We start from the raw sequence: 22,261 nt of genomic DNA, 5'->3' as shown, positions 1-22,261 counted from the left end.
TGACTTGGACGTGACAGCATGCATAGTTCGACCGACCACAAACAACGTACAAGAAATTAAGAGTGGGATATTATTGACTTCTGGTTCATGCACTATAAAATGTCACTTACAATAAAGGCTCCTATTGCAAGCAGACACGAAGCGTGCACGCGGGGGGGGGGATGATGAATTGATCTCAGTTAACTTATGGACGCCGTACAACCCAGAGGTTGTCACTTAATGATAAATCGACATGACACCGAGCAATGGGGACGGCGAGTCAAGGACTTGGGAAGGGAGACTTAACACATGATGGATGATAATCATGCATTCCATGTTGCATTTACGCAAGCAAGATGGGGCGTCGGTGTGTGTGTGTGTGTGTTTGTGTGAGTGAGAGAGAGAGAGAGAGAGAGACAGACAAAGAGAAAGAGTATGTTTGTGTGGTAGATACTTTTTGGTAAAAACTATAAAATGATTCCAGATAACAGCGTCAGGTCCTTGTGCCACAGTAGCCATGGTGGTCATCTTAAAAGGGAAAATATTTTTCATGTCAAAGACACGTTGACATCCCACAAAATGTGTGCAGACACAAAGTACAGAAACGGTACATGTTACTGCTTCACTTACATACTTCATGTGAATGTAAGTGAACTATGATAATATGTGTTATAATAATGTTGACAAAAAGTCGACCGAGTAAATCTCCAAATATTTGCAACCAGCGCGATTTGTAAAACATTTTAGTTTGCACTGTGCACTAAAGCACAATGGAAATTATAGCTACATTCATATAAAAATGGAGGATTAAGAGAATGATAGGTTTGAAATCAAAGCTTCAGGGGCTGAAATATTCTAGTAGTCCAAAGTATGAGTCAAGCTCAAAAAATTAAAACAAGCTTTTTCGGGTAGAATAATTATTTTTGTCTTGAAGCCTACTTTACCCTGATGATGATTTTTTTTAACATTTTGCTGAGATTTTCCCGTAACACCTATGCTCATCGCCTTTAAATTTTGCTTCATTAAAACTAAGCAAACACCAAGTATATGAAATGGACAGAAGATGATGTGAAGCTACAGTATATATATATCATATCTGAAGCTATATTTCCAACCAGCTGGCTGACAGTTTCAACATATACACATCATCCATAAAACTGTCATGTTCACCAGCGTGTATGATGCATTTCCACCACTTGACCCCTGCGGCATGTCTTTGCTTTACCTGCACAGATCAATACAAGCTGCACACGTGCCATCTACTTGTGATATGGGGCTAAAACCCTCGTCTGGACAGAGATTATTTTAGTTTTGGAGCCTGCATTTTAAAAATAAAACGCATTAGTGTGGATGCAGACTGAGCGTCTCTCTGAACTCCGTCACTGCTGACGGGGATCAGCAAAGTTCGCTCTGCATCAGGTAAGAATGATTAGCTCACCACTGCTGTCACTGGCTTTTAAGTCTGATGTTTTGATCAATGTATTCAGCTCATAGTGACAGCGATGAGTCATGAATACAAAGTTGTTTCAGTGAGCTAATTTATTCATGCATTGGTGTTGCTAAAAAGCAACAGTCTTTGACATTAGGGTATAATGTTTTCTTTCTCTTGTTTTTACACTTGTCGCACACAGTTATTTTCAATCACACAATACTTCAATTATAACGTGTTTTCAATCAAGTAAGTTAGTTAGTTGAGGAGGCTGAGGAGCACGCACATCACAGTTTTTACAGATTTGGAATGTCTTTATTTTTGGTAGGTGAATACCAGAGGTGTTATGAAAGAAAGACTTTAATATGAGCAGATTTCTTAAGTGTTCAAGTTGGCTGATTTGACTGGAAAAAGGAAAAACAGTCTTGTACTTGTTACCAAAAGTTTTTGTTTTTTTTAAAGGCCTAAATTATCAAATTTATACTTAATACTGTTTTGCAGTATAATAATATCTCTGGCATATGGACCAACTCTATGTTCTATATGTGACATACGTAATAATCAAGAAAACCGAGAGTGAGAAACAATACAGAGAGAATGAGAAGATGAGGTTATTGGACATAAATAAAAGGAAGGGGTGATATACAAATTAGAGCAAAAGTATAATAACTTTACCAAAATCTCGCCTGTGTCTCGAATGAACTCACACACGACAAGCTCAAGGCATGAGAAGGAAATTACTCACTGGCATTCAGCAAGAAATGAATCCTCAGGTAAAAAGAGGTTATGACATCAGAGGTTTGTGATTTTCAAAAGAGTGATGGGCTTATTCGCTTTTGTTCGTTTGTTTCTTATACAAACTATAGTAATGTTTGGCTCTACACTGCCTGGAAGTGCGGCTGTTCCACTTTTGTGTCACTCCAATAGGTCTACCATAGAACAAGTGCTCACTGTACAACAATAGTTGCACTCACCCATCTCTGATTTCGTCCTCGTCTGCGTTGGAGAGGAGCTGTGAGCCGGCCAGCGAGAGGTCCAGAGCCGCGAGGGGCAGATCTCTGTAGCCAAAACTCACCAGCTGCACCGGAGGAGCCAAGCACTGGTTCTCGTCCTCCACTGGCTGGGAGATGATCTCCAAGTCTGACAGACCTGCCTGCTCCACTCCCCTGGTCACACGCCAACACCAGCAGGAGGGAGAGAAACGACCCACGAACAAGAACACAGAGGAAAGAGAAAGGCAAACATTACTATAAAAGAAAGATCGCAATTTTTTGCACCGCATCATTCACGTCCTGAAATGTGTTTTCTCGGTATATTAGTACACAATTTAACAATATACCGATCAATTATCGGATACTATCAAGATGATATGGTCAATTGTGATTTACAGGTGCGACGGTCCAGATTATCTCAAGCACTTTAGAAAATTGGGACGCTGTCATCCAATAGTAAATAAGTGTTTACAACAACACAACTCAAACAATGCAGACATAAAATAAGGAAATAAGGGCTAACATTGATAAGGAGAGGAGGAAGAGGAGGAGGAGGAGAGACAAAGAAACAGACTTAGGTCAGCTGACGCGAATATTACCTCATGTACAGTTCTCATTTACATTGGGAAGGATGTTGTAATGACAAGTGAAGTAAACAAGTGACCGTTCAGTTCATAACTAGAACAACCCCCATTTTTTTGCTCAAAAAATGTATTTCAATGCCTCAGAAGTTAGTAATATTAGAATTTTGAAAGTCTAAAAATTTGAGCCTATCTCTCACTGTATGACCCTTGGCTAATAGGCTACACAGCTCATCCACAACTAGTAATGTTAGCTCGCAAGCTAATGTAATAAGTAATGTTATGTTTTGTATCTATATAATAGGGTAATTTCACTCTATCGGTAGGCATTCATAATTAACGTGAAAGTTCTGTTCTGGTGCAAATCACCATGAGATTGATTCCACAGAAAATATTATATACCTGACAAAAAGGACAAAAGTATACAAATATGGGTCATTCTCTAGTATGCTTATGGAAATTTGGGGTAAGAAATATATCATTTTTGTCACAAAAAAAGACTAAACCCACCAAATTATTACAGTAAAGACATTTTTAGTTGTAACATTTACTCTTATGTAGGGGCTACAGTTTTCATCAGTATTTTTCAGTTGATTAAGTTTTGATCAATAACATTTCCAATGAGGGCTTTGTCCGATTTGACAGAGGGATTTTGAATTCACTCACGAGGGAACGGTTGGCCTAATAATCATGCTTCCACCTTCCTCAATGTGGATACCAGCAAACCTCCGGCCGACCCCCTCATCCAGCCAGAGAGTTTAAGCTGCATCGACGCTGCTCAGTTGTGGGCCAGCAGCGTGTAACCCAGCGTTGCCCACAAGCCCCAGTTGTGTAAAAAAGCTGGGCCATCTCAGTGGAGCGTGGAGGTGGAAACAAATGTTGAGTGCAGCTGCAGACTGACTGCGTGTGGCCTGTGGTGGGTATTTTTAGACCAGAGCAGATGCTGGTGTATCATGTCTGCTGTGACGTCACCAGCTCTCCCTTTGTCAGCTGAGTGGATCCCCGCTCTCCTTCACACGTCAAAGGAAGTCGGAAAAATAAGGTGCACGGGGAGGGGAAACGAGAGGAGGAGTGGGCGCTGGAAAGGCGGGTTGATAAAGAGGTCTATAGAAGAAGGACTGGGGGAGGGCAATAAAGACTAATGAAGCAACTGACAATAAAAGCAGAGGAGATTGGACCACAGATACGAGGCTTAATCAGAGCGAGGCATGAGGAGTAGTGACAGTGGGGGAGGCAGGGAGCACAGAAGGAGAACTGGAAGTGAGGTGTGGTGGTGACATGTAAAAGTTAGGGAAGAAGGATGGATAATGCAACGTGGGAAAGGAAGTGGAAAGGGAGAGGTGAACAGAAAGAGGAGACAAGGTGGTGGAAGAGAAAAGATGGCGCCTCCATCTTCTAAGGAGAGGGAAAAGGACCCGCAGGAGGAGGATGACATCAGGTTCAAGGACATTTGTCGTCTTATGATAGAACATGTACAAATATCACATTCTAACCTAGCAACAGAACCACATTCATCAGTCAGTCAGATCATGAAACCTTCGTTATCACATGATATATCACTGGGGGCAAACACAAAAAACCCAAGGGTTTGCGATGGCTGTGTGGAGAATATCAGGCAGGAGCAATATTGCTATAAACAGACACACATTTTCTTCCTACAGTCATCTTCAAAACTGCAGTGACAGGAAATACAGAGTGACCTAAGACATTCAGAGGAGATGCACCCAATCTGACAGACAGGCAGGCAGATAGGCAGATAACAGATAATCACGCACGCGCACGCATACACACACACACACACACACACAGTGAACAACACAGTATTTTATTTGAAGCAAATAAATTCTGTTTTTTTTACACAACAGTTACTTTTACTCGTTTACGTCTAATTATTTCTATTCTTTTATTTCTTTTGATTTTTTTTACTTGTCTATTTAACTTTTTCTCCCCCTATACGCTTATTTTATTTATAGTCATGTGCTCCTTTTGCAAATTGCCACGGTGCCCTTTTATATTTTGTGTAAAGCACTTTGAATTGCCTTGTTGTCGATATGTGCTGTACAAATAAACTTTCATTTAAAGGGGAAAGCCGACCATCCCTGTCATGTTCAGCTCTATGAGCAGTAAACCACAGCTGAATGAAAGAGCTGGCTTTCTTTTCACCGGCCATCTCTAAAAAGTGGGCAACCGGCTGAGGGAAGGTTGGTCCAACACAGATGTAAATTACATAATACACAATGCATAATACTTTACAGGCTAATGATTTTCTATGCTGATATGATGCTATAAGACGAGGCTTCTTAAAAAAAATGAGTCTACCATCACTGCGTGTGCAGCATACAACCGCAGTGATTTTTTCATTAATAAAATCCCTCTGCTATCAGGGAAAAAACTTGTTACTGCCGTCTAGTCTCAAGAGCTGCTGCGCTTATCCCAATTTGATGCGATTATTTCCCTAGACAAGTGCGCCATACATGTCTTCTGAAGACACATACTCTATATAGTCCAAAATGTAGTCACAGGGGGCTGCGATGTTGGAACTCACATAGAATGCAATATGTATTATATTAAACCAAAAACTAGACTATCGCTTTTGAGTTTCCCTGGGAACCAGCCCTCTGTCTGTCCTCAGCAATGGCATTGTTTCCTTGAAGTTTACTAAATAGAATGCAATAAAATAAGATTAAATTAAATTAATTTAGAGCTGCAACAATTATTCAACTCCTAAATGAATCTGCAACTATTTTGTTAATCGATTAATCGGTTCAAGTAGTATTTATGAAAGAAAAAAAGAAAATTCTCTGATTTCATCTTCTTAATGCGAATATTTTCTGGGTTTTTTGCTCCTCTATGACAGTAGATTAAATATCTTTGGTGTGTGGACAAAACAAAACATCGAGAAAATAATCGACGGATTCATCGATTAATTGAAAATATAATGAGTTGCATTTTAATTTAATTTAATTGAATAGTGAATACTTAACGGCATTGCAGAGGATGCTCTTTACTAGTCATAACTACAGTAGTTAAATAAGTCACTAAATCAGTAAGAAAAAATGTTCCCCATATCATCTAATCACTCATTTGCACTTATCAGTTCTGTTTTTTTAAAGGAAAACCTTCATCTAGTTGTTTTCAGAGCAACATCTCTGCCGGAGCGGCAATAAATAATGACCCACCCAACCAAGGCCGTGAGCGGTGACATTATGTGCCCCACTCCAGTAAATGTATGTCAGGAGCAGTAGTATTTTGCATTGTGACAAATCCCTGTACACTTGTTTTACTTGGCAAAGAACTGATTCGTTCCACAGACTGTGGATGTACAGTACCGTGCCACAGTGGTTTGACCTGAGAGATGTTTCCTCTGCACTTCTCCTACACACAGCATCTCATCCATACCGCGGTTCATCTACACCACAGCAGCAGCAGCAGGTTTGGCTCTCTTCCCAAACGATCAGGGCCGTACACATAACTACTCACGACAGACACAAGCTGTTCAGAGTTCACTGGCTCGCAACTTACAATAATATTGCTGGTGCGCTGCCTGGTCACCAGTCGAGCTACTGAGAGACTGACCCAAGACTTGAACAGTGTTGAGCAGAGTTTGAGATATTTGTGATATTTCACTGAATGTCTGTTTTTCTACTCTGTTCCAGCTGTCCAACGTTACATTATACATCCATTTTTTTTACAGATTCGTTTACAGATGGTCTTCGCATTTAGGAATAAAGCTGAAACATGAAAATCATGAAAACGATCTGAGTCGTCTTGCACTTAAATGGTGCTGCTCAGTAGCCAAGTGTTGTAACAATGGTACGATTCACTAGTTAAATAAGGACTTTAATTCAATATAATGTCAATAAAAAAAAAAGACAAACCAGCCTTTTTTTTCTATCCAAGTACAAACACAAATACGACGTACAGACACTGACCTTTCTGAGTACTCTCTGTGTTCTTACGTAACAGAAAGTGGCAACTGCAAGATACTCAACAACACTATTTAATGGAAAGACTAACATAGACTGCCGAAGAGCACCCACAGGACAGAAGTGATATTCAGGGGAGCAGGATTTCCTGAGGGCGGCAGATAAAATTAAATAATGGAGTGTGGAGTTATGGGCCAGGTAGGAAAGGTCATTATGTGAGACAAAAGTTGCTCAGGGGATTTTGGTGACCAAAGCAGAAGGTCACGTAAGTACATGGGGGCCAGTGGCGCTGAAGAATGTTATTCCTCAGACAACAGGAAGCGCCTCGCTTATGACCCTCATGACCCCTGTGCAACATGACACACTTATACTAGCAGCCATTGGAAAAGGAAAAGGAATAATTTTTTTACTAATGAGCCAATGTTAGTCTTCTAATACAGTGAAACTAAGATGGTGAACATTCTAAACAATATACCTGCTAAACACCAGGGGTCATCTCTCTACCGTTGACTAACTACAATAACAGGTTAAAAATAAGATGCCTATGAATGTCTAGTTACAGAGAAAAAAAAATCCTGACAAAAACTATTTGGACTGATGTTTTAATTCCAACCTAAATTCTACATTATGAGAATAAGATCTACTTCCCTCTGAAGAAAGATCCACGACATAACAGCCACAAATTGGTGGTGATGCAGTATTTTTTAAGACAGTAACTACTGGATGTGGTGTGTGTATATCAGGTAGTATACACCGACCAGCCACAACATTAAAACCACTGACCACAGGGGGAGCGAGTAACATCGATTATCTCGTTCTGCGGGGAAACCGTGGGTCCTAACATTCATCTGGGTGTCACTTTGACACAAACCACCCACCTAAACATGGTTGCAGACCAGACGCCAAGCAGCCTCGACCAGTGGGACAACGTGCCGCCACACTGCAAGAACTGCTCAGAAAGGAGCATGACACAGAGCCCATATCCTAATGCAATCAAGCATGTAGGACACGTGAAGAAGCCAGATCCACGGAGGCCCCCAGCCACAAAACCCACAGGACCTTAAGGACCTAAAGGATCCGCTACCAACGTCCCAACACCACAGGACGACCCCAACGGTGCTGTGTCCACTCCCCAACAAATCATAGCTGTTTTGGCGGCAAAAGTGTTTTTAATGTTGTGGCTGATCGGTGTATAGTCTAGTAGTGTATTTGAAAATGTCATTAGAAAAAGGAAAGACATGTAAATGCGATACTTCATGCGATGATATATGTCTATCGATACAATGACGCTGTTATTTACAAAGTTACATCAGTTACGACGTATGTGTTGCTCTGCCCATCGCATCAACTTTGAAAATACACTCTCACGGACAGGAGAGAAATTACATTTTCATCCAGGCCCAGATTATCCTGAACCACCCTCCACTCCGTCCAAGGCCCTTGTGGACTGCGAGACCAACAGACACGTTAGATTAGAGTGTCTGAGTGATATATATATATATATATATATAAAAAAAAATTCTTGCTGTTGTGAAAGCAAAGTAAAGACAGTGAGTAATGTTTGTCTTCTCCTGCTGACTCACATACAACGTAATATGGATTTCACATCAAAAGATGAAGATGAGGCAAAAGAAAGACTTCATCGGCATCCATCAAACTATGCTAAAACAATGAGACCAGCAGAAAGGTAAAAAGATTTCACTTTTCTTACTATGTGCACTTTGGGTCTTCACTCCATTCAATTCTACTCTTTTCATGGCTTGGGAGTCAAAACTCAGTGTTTAACACAAATGTTCATGTCGGAATAAAGACCTATCACGTCTGCAGAATTGCTTCAGGTAATGTCTTAGAACACCAACTTCCAGAGAAAGTTCTGTAATGTCATGGCAGTGGATATTAATGAAGTCTGCCAGGCACATTAGCTCATTAATAATATTACAGATTAAACTATGATGAATTGGTGGACTGCACAATGGACTGTTCTGGCCCTGGTGTGACCACTCTCTTATCTGACCTTTACAGATACAAGCTGCAGGAGACACAGGAGACACCGAGACCCTCGCGGGGCAGGGCGAAGACAGCAGACGCACAGAAGCCTCCTTCATAATGGAGAGGTCCATGCACCTTTTTTGCAATGTGTCAGTATCCAATAATAGATTATTTTAATTTCTACAGACACTTAAGGGAGCATGGGCCTTGGAAGACTTACCGACTCAAAAGACAGACTTCGGCAGACTTATGAAACAGACTTTACTGACCGGCTTGGTTCGTCTGCACTGGAGGGCAAACATGGGAGACACACAGCATATTCTGTCCATCTGTACCTGACGTGTTGTCGGTTGCATGTTAAGCCGTGTGCAGAATTTTCAGCAGTTTATCTGAATAAATTCCCATAATACAGGTAGATAGACAGATATGCTTGAAACTGCCAAGTAAGTGATGATATTTTATAGATGAAGTAAAGTGTAATAATGACATAGGTGCTCATTTGTTTACAAAAAGAAACGTCAGTTAGGTTTGTTGGAGCTGTTGAGCCCATGATCACACATTGAGCAGGAACAAACCATGAACACTCTGTATCTTATACGTTGTTCAGTGCGTAAAAAGGTTGGTGGTAAAAATAAGATTACAAAAAAAACATGCACAGGAATTCTTTGGAATCCTTCCCAATCTTAAGAGGGAAAATCTAAAGTCTAAAGCTTGGCTCAAGCTGCAAACCTCGGCATGTTAATGTGGGACTGCTCAGACATAATCTTCATTACTGAAAGATAACCAAGTACCCAGATACTTTCTTGAGTATTGTCATTTTCTGTTACTGTCTACACCCCAAGTATTTTACATGTAAAAACATAAAACAATGGCTTCAAGACTTTTTGGACTGTGACCCCTATAAAGGAAGAGGACGTCGGTGGGGCCCTAGTTGAGGAAGTATAGATGCGTGGACCTGGACTTTGTTATTCCATCTTTACTACCCCACCATGACCCATCTGATTTATTTCATTCAAAGGGGTTCCTGACCCCCTACGTTGGGAACCACCGGACTGAACGACCAAATTAAAACTAGCTCCACCTCAACCAGGGACAAGTTTCAAATGCTGCTTACGCACGGATAATAAAGTATTGAAAATCCATCCACACGCTAGACAAGTTGCCAGTCTGCTGTCTAAACTAAATCCGTCACAAGGGTTGTTTTTCTGAAAGAGTATTGTTACTTTTTTACTTGAAGTACATTTTACATTTTAGCAGATAAGATTGTAATCACTTACAATTTTGTAATTTGTATTATGTTGTGCTGGCACTGATTCCACTGCTGAATATAAGAGACAGATTTGACAGGACACAGATTAATCATCTGTTTGAATTTTTACATTTGTTTAAATAAAGGTAACTAGCATAGCGTCCGCCTGTCTCATTTGCAATTTGATTTGTTTAAATGATGCACATAAATCCAGTGCAATACTTCGCTATAAAATCAAAAGGAAGTAAGTGATGTGTTTAAAAAAATTTGCATTGCACTGCATCTTAAAGATATGATCATCATTGTGGCTCTTTCATTTCAGGTGACGAGTCTGAAGCAGGTGTAAAGCAGTAGTCATCTGTTTTAGGAGGCTTTACACCTGAAACACTGTGTGATGTGGCGTCGCCACTGAGGCCCACGGGGCCGAGCTCGGTGTGGCACCGGGAGCAGAACTGGTTCTCCCATAAAAGCACAAATGGAGCAATGACTTTGGGCTATTCATCTAGGTCAAGAGAATAAATGCAGCTAGTTTAGATGAGACAAATCAGAGTCTCATGCCGTACGCCGGCAGAATCACGTGTGGACAGAGAATAATTATTTTCCTGCACGCACGCTCGCACACACAGGCTACAGCATGTTCCCTCAGCAATGCATCAGCTGTTCTCAGTACCCACGAGGAGGGTGCAGATTAAAAATGGAAAGCTGGAAGAAAACTGGAGGTGGAAAGGGAGAAGGTGTTAAGTTGTAATGGTTCACAATCAATACACCACAGAGAGGGTGAACATAGCAACCACTTTTTTTCTTTTTTTTTTTACAGCTGCAGAATGGACGCTCTGTAGTCAGCGTGGCCGTGCAGGTGTGTTTGCATGAATCTGCGTCTCAGTGTGTGACCGCGTTTAGCATTCAGAGTGACGAGGGCGAGAGACATCTCGACTGTAGCAGCATCTGAGGGAATAAAGGTCATTATTGTAGAAATGGAGGCGAAGAAACCAGGCGAAGGGTGAAAGAAAGGTGACTGACTAAAGAGAGGGGGGGGGGTCAGAAAGCAAAGACGTGCTGGGAAAATAATCCATAATAATATGGCTTACGTCCTACAGACAGTGTCGCTCTTACGTGATAGACCCTTCAGACAATGCTGTATTTTGTATGACACTTGACAGACCATTTTCATTGGTTCTACTCTTTTTCTTTTTCCTGTATGTGGTTTGGAAAATGAAGAGACGGCGAGGGAGGGAGGGAAAGGAGGAAGGATCGGTGGTGAGCCCACTGTGTGGACGGTACTTACTCAGCATTAGCCATGATGCCGGACGATGAACAGATGAGTGATGCAGTTGCTGTTACAAGGTTCCCACTCAGTTTCGCCTGTTTGAGCGCCGCAGTTCACCTTTTCAGCTGATAGACGCTGCTCTCATGTCGAACCTGCGAGGAACGCGCTCATTAATGCCAGTGGAAAAAACTTTTTTTTACATAGATCAGGCACAGATCTTCTGCTACAGATTATTGTGCACACGACTCTATAACCGATGTAGTCTGGCATTAAATCCTGTGGATGGATTTGAGGTCGGTGTTGATGTGACTGGAGGTTAAATATTGTGTTAAAATTCTTTTGCCCATCATGTCGGAGTTTTAGGTTTTAGACACTGTGGCATTCTAACAACCGAAGCACTGTGCGGAAATCTGAAATACAAAGACAGTTAGTCACAACTTAGTTTTAAGAGACTTGGTCGGCGGCTGTTCATTAGTTTGTCCGACAGCTGAGATTTTCAGAGGGAGTTGCTCCTTTTAAGCACCGAAGAGAAACATGGGTTATCATTTCTTTGAGCACTCACTCTGTAGCCCACACATGAACCTGTTCTCATGCCACTGCCAATAAGGATGTTGGATAAGAGCTTGTCCCCGAGTAGGTTTTCAGTTAAGAGACAGTGATGGATATCAAATTCATATCCATCCCCTCAGCATCACAGCCACATGTGCTTTTGCAAAGTTGACACACAATGTTGATGAAGTTAACAACGTATCAGAGCCAACATCTCAAGTGTAGCCACCGGGACTGTTGAACCTTCAAACATCAACCAAAGCACAGTTAGAGTTGGGTACACGTCACTCTCCTGCCACCAAATCACTCCTAGCACCGGCATCACATTCCAGAAGTGGAGAAAACTAAACGGTGTGTGTGTATGTGTGTGTGTGCGTGTACAACTTCCGCCGTATGTAAATGCCTTATTTATCTGAGAGCAGAGGAACCTACCTGCGAGAGATTTACATTGTCGGCGGGTCCCTGCGCCTCCCGCTGCCCCCTCGCCGACGGCGACGTGTCCCTCGGCGGCAGACTCGCGGCGTGTGTGTGTGTAGGCTGCAGCTTCCCTCAGCGGCACTTTTGCATTGGACGAGCAGCAGCAGCACCGCCTGCTCCCACCTGCGCCTCGGTGCCACACCAGAGAGGAGCTGAGGCTCAGGCGCAGGGAGCATCGTCAGCCGGCGACACCATATCAGGATGGTTCGTGTTGCCAGCGCGATCAAATGACGAGTGCAGTGCGATCTCCTCCGCATCCAGGTCCCGGTCGAGGGGGAGGGGAGGGGGGGAGGGGGGGTATCCCCGGCGAGCGCAGCGGGGAACCCTGCGTAAGGAGCTGTCCAGGTGCTGAAGCGAGTCCCCCCCCTCCACCCCCTCCCCCCGACGAAGCCTCGGCTCTGGAGCCGCCGACGGACTCCCCCCCCCCCCCCCGCCCCCCGGGGCACTTCCACCGCAGCAGAGGGCGACTCTCTACCCGAAAGACTTCAACACGCCGACGCCGCGGAGCCGCCGGACACCGACGGTGTTACTCGTCGACGAGTCGTGTGACATCTTGCGTCGCTCCGGTCACGACATGGAGGTGTCGAAAATGCTGGGTCGTAGCGTGGACGTGCGCCCCCCCCGCGCGCGCGCGCGTGCACGTGCGTAAGAGCGAAAGAAAGCGCGCGAGAAGATTCACCACCACTGTTCTGAATCGAGAGCCAGTTTTAAGGGATCGTCGCCACGAATGGTATTATTAGCTTCGCGCCGGGCAGGTCGTCCCTCCCCGCGTCATGAGCGAGGTTGTTGTGTTTTTAGTTTTTTGGGGGGTTTTTTTATGGTTTCCCAAAATAAAGATACTATGGGAATATAAATGGCCTCCGCCGCAATTGGCTTAACCGTTTGTCATTCATCGGGACGGGCCAGTCGATGGTTAAGGCGCACATCAATCAATCGCGAGCGTCTCCTCGCTTCATGTGTTGAACACGCCTGGACGTGGGCCGCACGAGATGCTATAGGCTGAGGCTCGGAGTAGGGCCGTGCGCAGACGAGGAGACGCGCAGAGCGGCACTGAGTGCAGCAGGCCCCCGTGTAGTTACAACCGAGGGAGGGCAGGATGGAGGGATGGAGGGATGGATGGAGGGATGGATGGATGCGTGACGCCCCGCAGACTCACGAGCTGCTGCGGCTGTGGTGGAGTCCACTGTGGAGACAGGCGTGCGTGAGAGGGGACACAAGCACATGTCCACAAGCTGAATGTTTGTAATTTATTGAGGACAGTGAGCAGAACAGATATGATTTGGCACATGTAGAAAACTGCATCGACACCAAAACAACTTTGTTCAGGGAGCCACAAATGCCAACTTAAAATACATTTTGAATTTCCTCTTCCGAAAATAAGAGTCGCCGACGTGTACATTACAATACAAAGAAGGAAGATACTCTCGGTTGTTGTCTCCTGATTAAAATTGTTGGACTTTCTTGACATTCGCTCTTGCAACAATTAATGTTGAAAGCATTGCATTTACAGAAACAATTTTTTTTAAACATTTTTTTCCAATATTAACTAGCAAATCCCTAACAAAAAAAGCATATACAAACTGGAAATTGCACCATATTGTCACCAGGATTTACTTCTTACTGAAGAAGACATCAATAGCTGACCGGGTCATCAGGAACTCTAGATATGAAATGTGCAGATTTAACTGGGACAAGTATTCTAAAGTATAAAGGCATCTGTAACATTTTTACAGCTTTTTTTTTGTGCAACTAGGTAGCCTCACCCTTTATTATCAAATCAAATACAGAACCTTCATTATTTAGGACTTTAGCAAAGAATACCACATACTTTAAATCTCAAAACAGGAATTGTGGAAGAGCCGAGACCAGTTCGAGGTGAAGCAGAGTTTCTGTAAGTCAGTGCCACTTTGCACAGAAAACAGGGCAGCCATTCTTCCCAGTTGTTTTTTTTCTGTGCCGTGCAGAAGCTGGGGAGACTGAGCACATCCACAACTCATCCAGGCTCATTCTGCATTTTGATATCTGAAGTCCACATTTCATACCAGTTGGTGGCAGTAATGCACCAATCCGTTGTTTCCCACTCGCCAATAAATCTCAAAGAAAAGGAGAACATTACACAGTGGAAGTTGGGCAGACAGAATTAGATTGGTTTGGTTGCTATTAAGTAAATTTACTTAAGTAAAGTAATAACATTATGCATTCTGAAATCGTCTCTTTTCTTGGACAATTTCTGGCCATAGCTCCTCCCACAGGTACTGACAGGAGCCTGCGAGCAATTTTGTGCAGCTATTTCGCACTGGCACCAGATTTTTTGGGGGGGGTTAGAACCAGTTCTACGTTAGGCACCGTCACTGTGTGAGTGGAAAAGGGGCGAGAGGTGACACACTGCTAACAGGAAGTAGATATTGGGACATATGACCTGACATTTGGACTACGAAGAGGCAAAGTAAGATTCTGACTAAATTCCCTGTGCCCAATTGAAACACGGGAGATAAATATCTTGCGTAAGAGTATTAAATTGTAGGCCAATGCGGTTTCAATTTGCCATTGGTAGGACAAGTGTAAAAACCTTAAGTGTAAAACCTTAAGGAGGAGGAAGAGCATTCAAATCAAGATTACCTTGATTATGTGAAAGAAGAACCACTCTTCATACTCACATGAATAAAAAAAAGTGCCTTTGCTGAATCAACATCTATAACAATAGCTTGGAATACTCAAGTGTGTATAATTCACTCACTTGCAAAGCAAACAAACCTTGAGGTTCAAGGGGTGAGAAAGATATGCCATCATTGTGTGCGAAATTTGAAAAAAAGATATACAAGAGTGCTACATCACAGCTCAACGTTAACAGAGATGATCACTTTGTCTTTTTAGGGTCCTATTTGTAAGACTCACTAGTTTGAATATAAAGCTGTGTTCACACACAGTCTCCAAGGGAAGGGTTGACTTCCTGCTTTATGAGCAGAAATGGTGTCAGAGATATTCTGATCGTAATTTTGTACAGAATGTTTTTCGTTTCTCCAAACAGGAGCGTGGCGTGTCATCTTTTTTTTCCTGTTTTGCCAATTGTTTCTGCATGTTCGATCGGTCAGCCTAGATGGACCAGGGTCATGACTGTGGTGTACTCGTGCTGCAGACTGTTCGTGCCAGTGTCGCACAGCGTGCAGTCGTCTTTGATGATTCGGTCGCAGCCGATCTCACCGTTGCCAAACAGGCCGAAGAGCGGGGTGTTGGGGAACACCTTGTGAAAGGCGTCAGCCTCCACGTTGGTCTGGTTGTTGTAGTAGTTCTGGCCTCTCCCCACGCAGGCAAACATGAACCCCAAGGTGTTTCTTTCGGGAATTTTGGCTGCCTTTAACCGCCGGAGTGTGGCTTCGGCCTCCTTTGGACTGTTGACGTCTTGGTCCAAGAGCACAGATGCTCCCTGCACCTTAGGACCACTGAGGGCCAGGCCCACCACACCGTACGCACCCTGGCTACAGCTACAGGGTGACAGATGAAGGCAGAGGGAAAGTGTGAACATAGCAAAGGGTAGGTGGTTAAAATGCTGTTGAAATTTTAGCTCCGACACTGCTATAGTTTGTCTAAGGCTACATCCAAACTCCTGCGTTTTCATTTTAAAAGCGTTTTAAGACTAAAACAATCTCCATCCAGACGAGAATCTGTCAGGCTTTGGAGAACTCACGTTTGTGTATGGGTGAGTGTAACCGTGCTGTTGTGTGCTGTGTACTGTGTTTTTTTGTTGAAAACAAGATGGTTCATCTCAAGGGGCTCATCCTTCTAATAAAATATTCATTGTTATTATCCCCACCCATACTTACACACCTAAAAACGTACGTCACATGACCGTTCACGTACATTGAGCATGTGCATATCAGTGTAAATAGGTAGCAGGTTTTCTAATCTGCAGTTGGTTACTTAGTTACACACTACTCTGGCATTTCCAACAACAATGGTAAAAAGTAAGAGCAGGGATTTCGTAACTGATGAGAACCAATCAGGAAGCGAATGCAGGTGTTTGCGTCACTGTTTCCAAACTTCTCAGATTTTGCCCGTCGAAATTGCCACGCAGTCCCAGAGTTCTCAAACTTAAACTTCTCCATTTTAGTTGCTTGGAAATGCCAGAGTAGTGTGGACGCCATTATTGAATGCATTTAAAACAGAAATGGTCTTTGTCATTGTGCAGAACACAAACTCACCAGTGTCTGGAAGGAGAGAGGACACTCTCTACCAGCCCTCCAACGACGAGAGCCTTGCCCTTGGCCAGCTGCTCCAGCAGCTCGTTGAGGAAGTGTCCTCCTCCAGGTTTATATGCCTCATAGACGAACAACAGTACCACACGCAGCTCTGGGTTGTCGATGAGTCCTGCAGAGAAAGTACAACAAACATGGGGGACTGGTAAAAAAAAAAACCATTCTGAAAGATTGTTGCTTGATGTCAGTTTGGATGCCTGTAGAATTCTCTCCACTCACCCGCTTCTTTCAGTGCACTCGGGGAGATGGACTTCTTGCAAAAATGAAAGGGCTTGATGTTGACACCCTCCATTCCAGGGAACATGACTGCAAAGCCTGCCTCCCCTTCCTGGTGCTCCTGAGGAGGGGTGGAGCAGGAGCCACTGGGAGTCACTGCACGGAGAGGCATGTTCATGTGTTATGAAGGAATAAGAAGAGCAGAATTTTTGTGTGATGCTCACATACTGTATGACCAAAAAGACATGAACACGCATAATATTGCTGAAGATAGGAAAAGGGGGAGATATGGATGGACTTAGCCAGTGTTTATTCTATATATTTAAATTCTATAAGCGCTTTGAGTTCCTTGAAAAGTGCTATATAAATATCATGTATCATTATTATTCTATTTTTGCACTAATTGTGTTAAAGAACCTTAATCCAAGCACTCATTGTTTCATTATTGACTGAAAAGACTGCAAAGCATAACAGACACTGCATCTGTAATAAGCCCCCATAGTATCTGCAACAATGTTTAACTGATGAAGTTTAATTCTGAGGAACAGAAGAAAAGAACATCTGAACAGAGCTCAAGAACGAGGAGCAAGAGGAAACCATTGAGATCTTGGAGATGACATCTAGTGGCCATGAGAGGTACAGCAGCTCAAAGAACAGCTACAGAATTCACCAGTCAAATATAGTTTGTGATTTATTTATTTTGGGGGGGGGGGGGGTTCTTTCTTTAATATCGAGACGGCAAAAACTAACCACACAAAAACTTTAGCAAAGAGGTGCAACAACACAAGCTACAGTATAAGAGTGACAGCCTCATTCACCACTCGCACGCTTTCTGGATTTTAAGGGTTTGAAATTATGCTGAGGTAAAAACCCTGATGTGAAATTGGCAAACATTGCACATTAATATGTCATTCATCTACATCCTCCACCATGTTACAGGTTATTAAATTCATAAAGGATTATGCAGAATTCCACGTCTAGGGTGATTCATAAATCATCTTTTTTAATACTGCGCAGCCCCGCACCCATTGTGCATAAATGATTATATGTACTCTAGGCCATTTGGCAAACCTATTACAATGGATCTATAGGTTCAACCCTATCCAATCAAACATTCAATTCAATTGGATTTGATGTGCGTGGTGACCCTGTGCTGACCCTCGTCTGCAATATCACAAAATGAGTGTTATCACAAACAGCCGAGGCTGCCATTAAACCTGATAGACGACGGGAGCCCGATAAGCCATCATCTTGAAGAACGAGAACATGGCTGATGGAGAGTCGCTCCTCCGGAGGGTTGTGATTATATGGAGAAATGGGGAGCACAGCACCGGGCAGACTAGGCAATCTATCAGAGGCAGCGGCAGGGAAGTGCCAGCCACCAGTGGCGCTTTTCAACCAGGCAGCAGCAGTGGGGGATTAATGTGTAGTCTGCGCTGCTAAAAGGTGAACTATTCCTCTTAGGCCTCAGGCACACGACACGATTTCAAAGTCGTCAAATCGCTGTACCGTTCACACTTCACGATGTGCTCTCTTGTAATCGCAGGCTTTCAGTCGTTGCATTGTTCACACTACGTGACTCATCTGCGACGGGGGGTTCACACACTATACGATGCTTCACTGGGAGAAATGTCTCCAAAGCAGTTTTTTTTCACGTAAACACACGCGAGAAGTGACACGGGGGAATATGCGATACACGCGGGACACAGAAATTGATTGTCACTTTCCGGATGAACGTCAAAAGAAACTGCTCAATATATTGCAAGAAACAGGAAGTAGTTTGAGCTGACGCTGTCTGTGTTGTGCATGCTAAATATCTAAAAAACGTCAGGTAGGCCTTGGCGAGTCACGCTGATCGCGTCGTTGGTAGTTCACACAAAGCGATCGAGTGACGATTTGCGACCCCCGTATTCACTCTGATTTTCCTACAATTTGCTGCAACTCCAGGATTTGCAGACAAGCTGAAAATCAGGCTTAAAATGGTGTAGTGTGAACTCGGCATTAGGTAAATGCAAATAACCTGGATTTCCTTTATTTTTTCTCTAGATCTTCTAAGTAGTTGAACATTATTAAACCACATACTTGTACCATCACAAACTCTGAAACTCATTCAAGATTTTATTTTATGTTAATATTAGGATTAAATGATTCCATGTACGTGAATTTATTAAGGATGCAAAGAGATTTTTTTTTTTATCTATGAATAAGGAAATATGTGAGAGACAGAGAGAAGACAGGAACACTTACAGACTATGCCTGGTGTTGCAACAACCATGATGTCACAGCCTTTGGGGAAGAGCAGGTTCAGTTCCTCAATTGTGTCTGGACTGTGGCGACTCCTTTTTGCTGCAGGGTAGTTGAGGAAACGAAAACATGGTCATGAAAAAGGTCGCTGTTAACATTTACGTCATATCAATCATAAATCAAGCACAACAATTTTAGATTCAGAGAAATTGACACCAGCCTTTGTGTTAGCAAATGACTACTTTTCTGACTGTTGCAAAACTCTCTCTGAATAGAAGTTACCACTAAAAATTATCATCAAGGTCTATATGAAACCTTTATTCCAAGTAGATAAATTGTGTAATGTACATTAAATTGCCAGTAACCATGGCGACTCTTATTAGATGCTAAATTATGTTAGGAATTACCCCCCACTTGAAAAAAAAAACCTATTGGTTAAACTAGTTAAACTAGTTATTTTCTCATGATTTAAGGGTCATAATAATCAATTATGTCCTGAAAGAATGTCTGCCACAGACTTGGGTAAAAAGTACCTCTATCTGGTCAGCATCATAATACGACCCAACTCTGCAGCAGAGTCCACTGATTCAGAGTTGTGCGATTAATGTTCCTACAATGTTGTGTTCAAGTCCAAGTGAATGGCACAGTCACCAAGGTTATTTTTCTGCTCCAAGCCTGCATTGTTTCATTTTACATGTGTACTAACTAAAGTGACATGTCTAACTAACCTTGGGTGACCAGCATCCATCACTCAGCCTGAAGGTATCCTGAAGACAGATAACTGAAGCTGCTGCTTTTGCACTGCCTATAGTACAGCAGGTGGACTACAACATCAAGGGCTTGCAGTCACAAGTAAACTGAATCACAACTAGTTCACTAATGTCTTTGAAAACTAGAAAGTCAGATGAAGTCTGATGCCACCGCTCTAGTTTATTTCCAAAAAACACATAATACAAGTATGAAAAGCATCCTTTCATTAAATATATGTTAAAAGCACTTAAATATACATATAATCCTGCATGTAAATGGATACTAGGACTGAGGTTTTTGTGCCGTTTCCATCCAGGTGTAAGTTTCTGACCTGTGTAAAGCATAATAACAGCTTCTCAATGACTTCCAAATTATTTTCAAGGCAAATCCAAAGCCTTCTGATAAACAGGTGTGATGGTATTCGTGTGTTTTTATATATATATTATGATTTGTTTGGAAAGGCATCAGATTATGCATTAAAGGCACTGGAATATTGCTCTTAAAAGAAAAAGGAAAAAAGGGCCTACTTTATAAAATTTTGTATTTTTTCAACAAAATAATTCAGACGAATGGACATATTTGTATAAATGTTTCAGCTATTTTGAAATGTTTTAAACTATTAAGCAATAAGTGTGACAAACCATATCAATATGAACTTTTCCTGAATGGTTGTGTTACACCACTTACCAACACAACTCAAACTATAATGTATGAGACACGTGTTCTGGAAAATAATAATAATAATAATAATAAATTTCATTTATAGAGCACTTTTCATTACTAAAAGCAATCTCAAAGTGCTAAAAAGCACACATACTGTTCACCGAACACACAAGGAAGAAGTACTGACGCACCACAGCACATTGTTCCACACCAACCTTTGCTCTGTCTGTAGCAATAAGCTTGACCAGGGAACGCCTTACAGTTTACCATCGCCATGACGGTTTTAGGCAGGAGGAACACTTTCTGTGAAGAAGAAGATTCAAACAGTGTAAAACAAAACTGTGGACAAGTGACCCCTGAACAATCAATCACATTCTGTTAGTCATGTTAACCTACGACTGGGCCTGTCACGATAACTACTTTTTGTTGCACCATACATTGTCCCGTAAATTATTGCGATAAACGATATTGTTGTCATTCCAAGACCATTTTGTGTCACCGACTCATGTCCGCTTGCTCGTTGCTACTCGATCTGTGATGTTATCCAAAGTTTAGACTTTGCGCGCGGCCCTCGGACGAAACAAGCAATTTGAAGAGATGCTGCCTTTAGAAAAAAATGTTTTCTGTCACTTTATACACCAAACCAGTGGTTGGGGAGTCGTACGACGAGAACAGACGAGAGGACCGAGGCAGGGAGGACTGATGTGGACGTGGACACCATGTCTGTTCTTGAGGGTCAACAAAAAGCATTGAGTTCAAATTCACGTATCGTCCGAGGAGTCGAAACATCGTCACCATCGTGACAGCCAAGCCTGCACACTTGCGGTCCTATTCGGCACATGGGGCCCCTGCAACGCTCACATGGGGCCCCTGCACCGCTCACATGGGGCCCCTGCACCGCTCACATGGGGCCCCTGCAACGCTCACATGGGGCCCCTGCACCGCTCACATGGGGCCCCTGGGGGCCCCTGCACCGCTCACATGGGGAGCCTTCTCTTGCCTTCGGTCGGACGGGGGATGTACATGCGGGGACTTACCTCCACCTCCTCCGCCAGGATGCTGCAGAGGCCATGGACCTCGGAGCGGGACGGCCCACAGGCGGACACCCAGTCCAGCTGCTGCTGGGTCCGCAGCACTCTGCGGGCGCAGTTCCTCCACAGGCGGCACACACTGAGGAGCAGAGGACACCCGCACACACCCGCTTAGCGCAACCGGAGCCACTTCGTGTTGCTGAGCATATTTAGAACAGACACACGAGGGCACCCGGAAACGACTATCAGAATTATAATACATGTCGTTTTACAGAGCAGTGCATTTACACTCAGCAGGTACAGACACGCGTCGGCTTCTCATCCGTTCCGCCTGTGTCCGAAGAACCAGCAGCCATTAGCGTTAGCTCGCTCCACTGTTTGCCGTTACCTTGCGATCCGGAGGAGCGACTTGGTCGGTAAGAACGTCTGGATTCGTTCGACTACTTCGGCGACATTGCTGAGCACGTACGCGGCCTTGCTGTCTTCTGCGGAAACGGCGAAATCCTGGTCTTTGTCCATGTTTCTCCCTCGAGTCGTGGGACTTCCAGCGCCGCGGCTCACACGAACTTTCACCTCACCCTCTTACACCGCTGCCTGCTGGCGCCACAGCGCCTCCCTGCGGCGAGGAGGCGCTGCGGCACTTCTCATTAAACTTGATCAAATTCA

General features: G+C 43.3%; 2 protein-coding genes across 2 annotated transcripts in view; both read right to left on the bottom strand.

Moving 5' to 3' along the window:
- Window positions 1-12,841, bottom strand: part of LOC118302308 (transmembrane protein 266-like) — a 39,407-nt gene extending 26,566 nt beyond the window's left edge. The window contains exons 1-3 of the mRNA XM_035628347.2: window positions 12,394-12,841; window positions 11,431-11,564; window positions 2,383-2,574 (exon numbers count right to left, since the gene is read on the bottom strand). Coding sequence (XP_035484240.2) covers window positions 2,383-2,574; window positions 11,431-11,444 — 206 coding nt within the window. The 5' untranslated portion in view covers window positions 11,445-11,564; window positions 12,394-12,841. The remainder of the gene's footprint in view (window positions 1-2,382; window positions 2,575-11,430; window positions 11,565-12,393) is intronic.
- An 830-nt stretch (window positions 12,842-13,671) lies between these two features.
- fbxo22 (F-box protein 22) lies at window positions 13,672-22,189 on the bottom strand. The gene is made up of 7 exons (XM_035628344.2): window positions 21,984-22,189; window positions 21,602-21,734; window positions 20,780-20,867; window positions 19,155-19,253; window positions 16,911-17,063; window positions 16,638-16,803; window positions 13,672-15,920 (listed from the first exon to the last, which is right to left on the bottom strand). Exons 1-7 carry the CDS (start codon window positions 22,112-22,114, stop codon window positions 15,527-15,529), a joined length of 1,164 nt encoding a protein of 387 aa, XP_035484237.1. The 5' UTR covers window positions 22,115-22,189; the 3' UTR covers window positions 13,672-15,526.
- Between the last annotated feature and the right edge of the window lie 72 nt (window positions 22,190-22,261).

Source organism: Scophthalmus maximus, chromosome 4, assembly GCF_022379125.1.
Source record: "Scophthalmus maximus strain ysfricsl-2021 chromosome 4, ASM2237912v1, whole genome shotgun sequence".
Classification (NCBI taxonomy): Eukaryota; Metazoa; Chordata; class Actinopteri; order Pleuronectiformes; family Scophthalmidae; genus Scophthalmus; species Scophthalmus maximus.
This window is presented reverse-complemented; position numbering and strand designations above follow the sequence as displayed.

Excerpts from the sequence above, each read along its gene's own strand:
- fbxo22 (XM_035628344.2), bottom strand. The coding sequence starts at position 22,114 with ATGGACAAAGACCAGGATTTCGCCGTTTCCGCAGAAGACAGCAAGGCC. Across the intron at positions 21,735-21,983 it reads TCGCTCCTCCGGATCGCAAG|TGTGTGCCGCCTGTGGAGGA; the intron begins GTAACGGCAAAC and ends TCTGCTCCTCAG. Across the intron at positions 16,804-16,910 it reads GAGTGCACTGAAAGAAGCGG|GACTCATCGACAACCCAGAG; the intron begins GTGAGTGGAGAG and ends CTTTCTCTGCAG.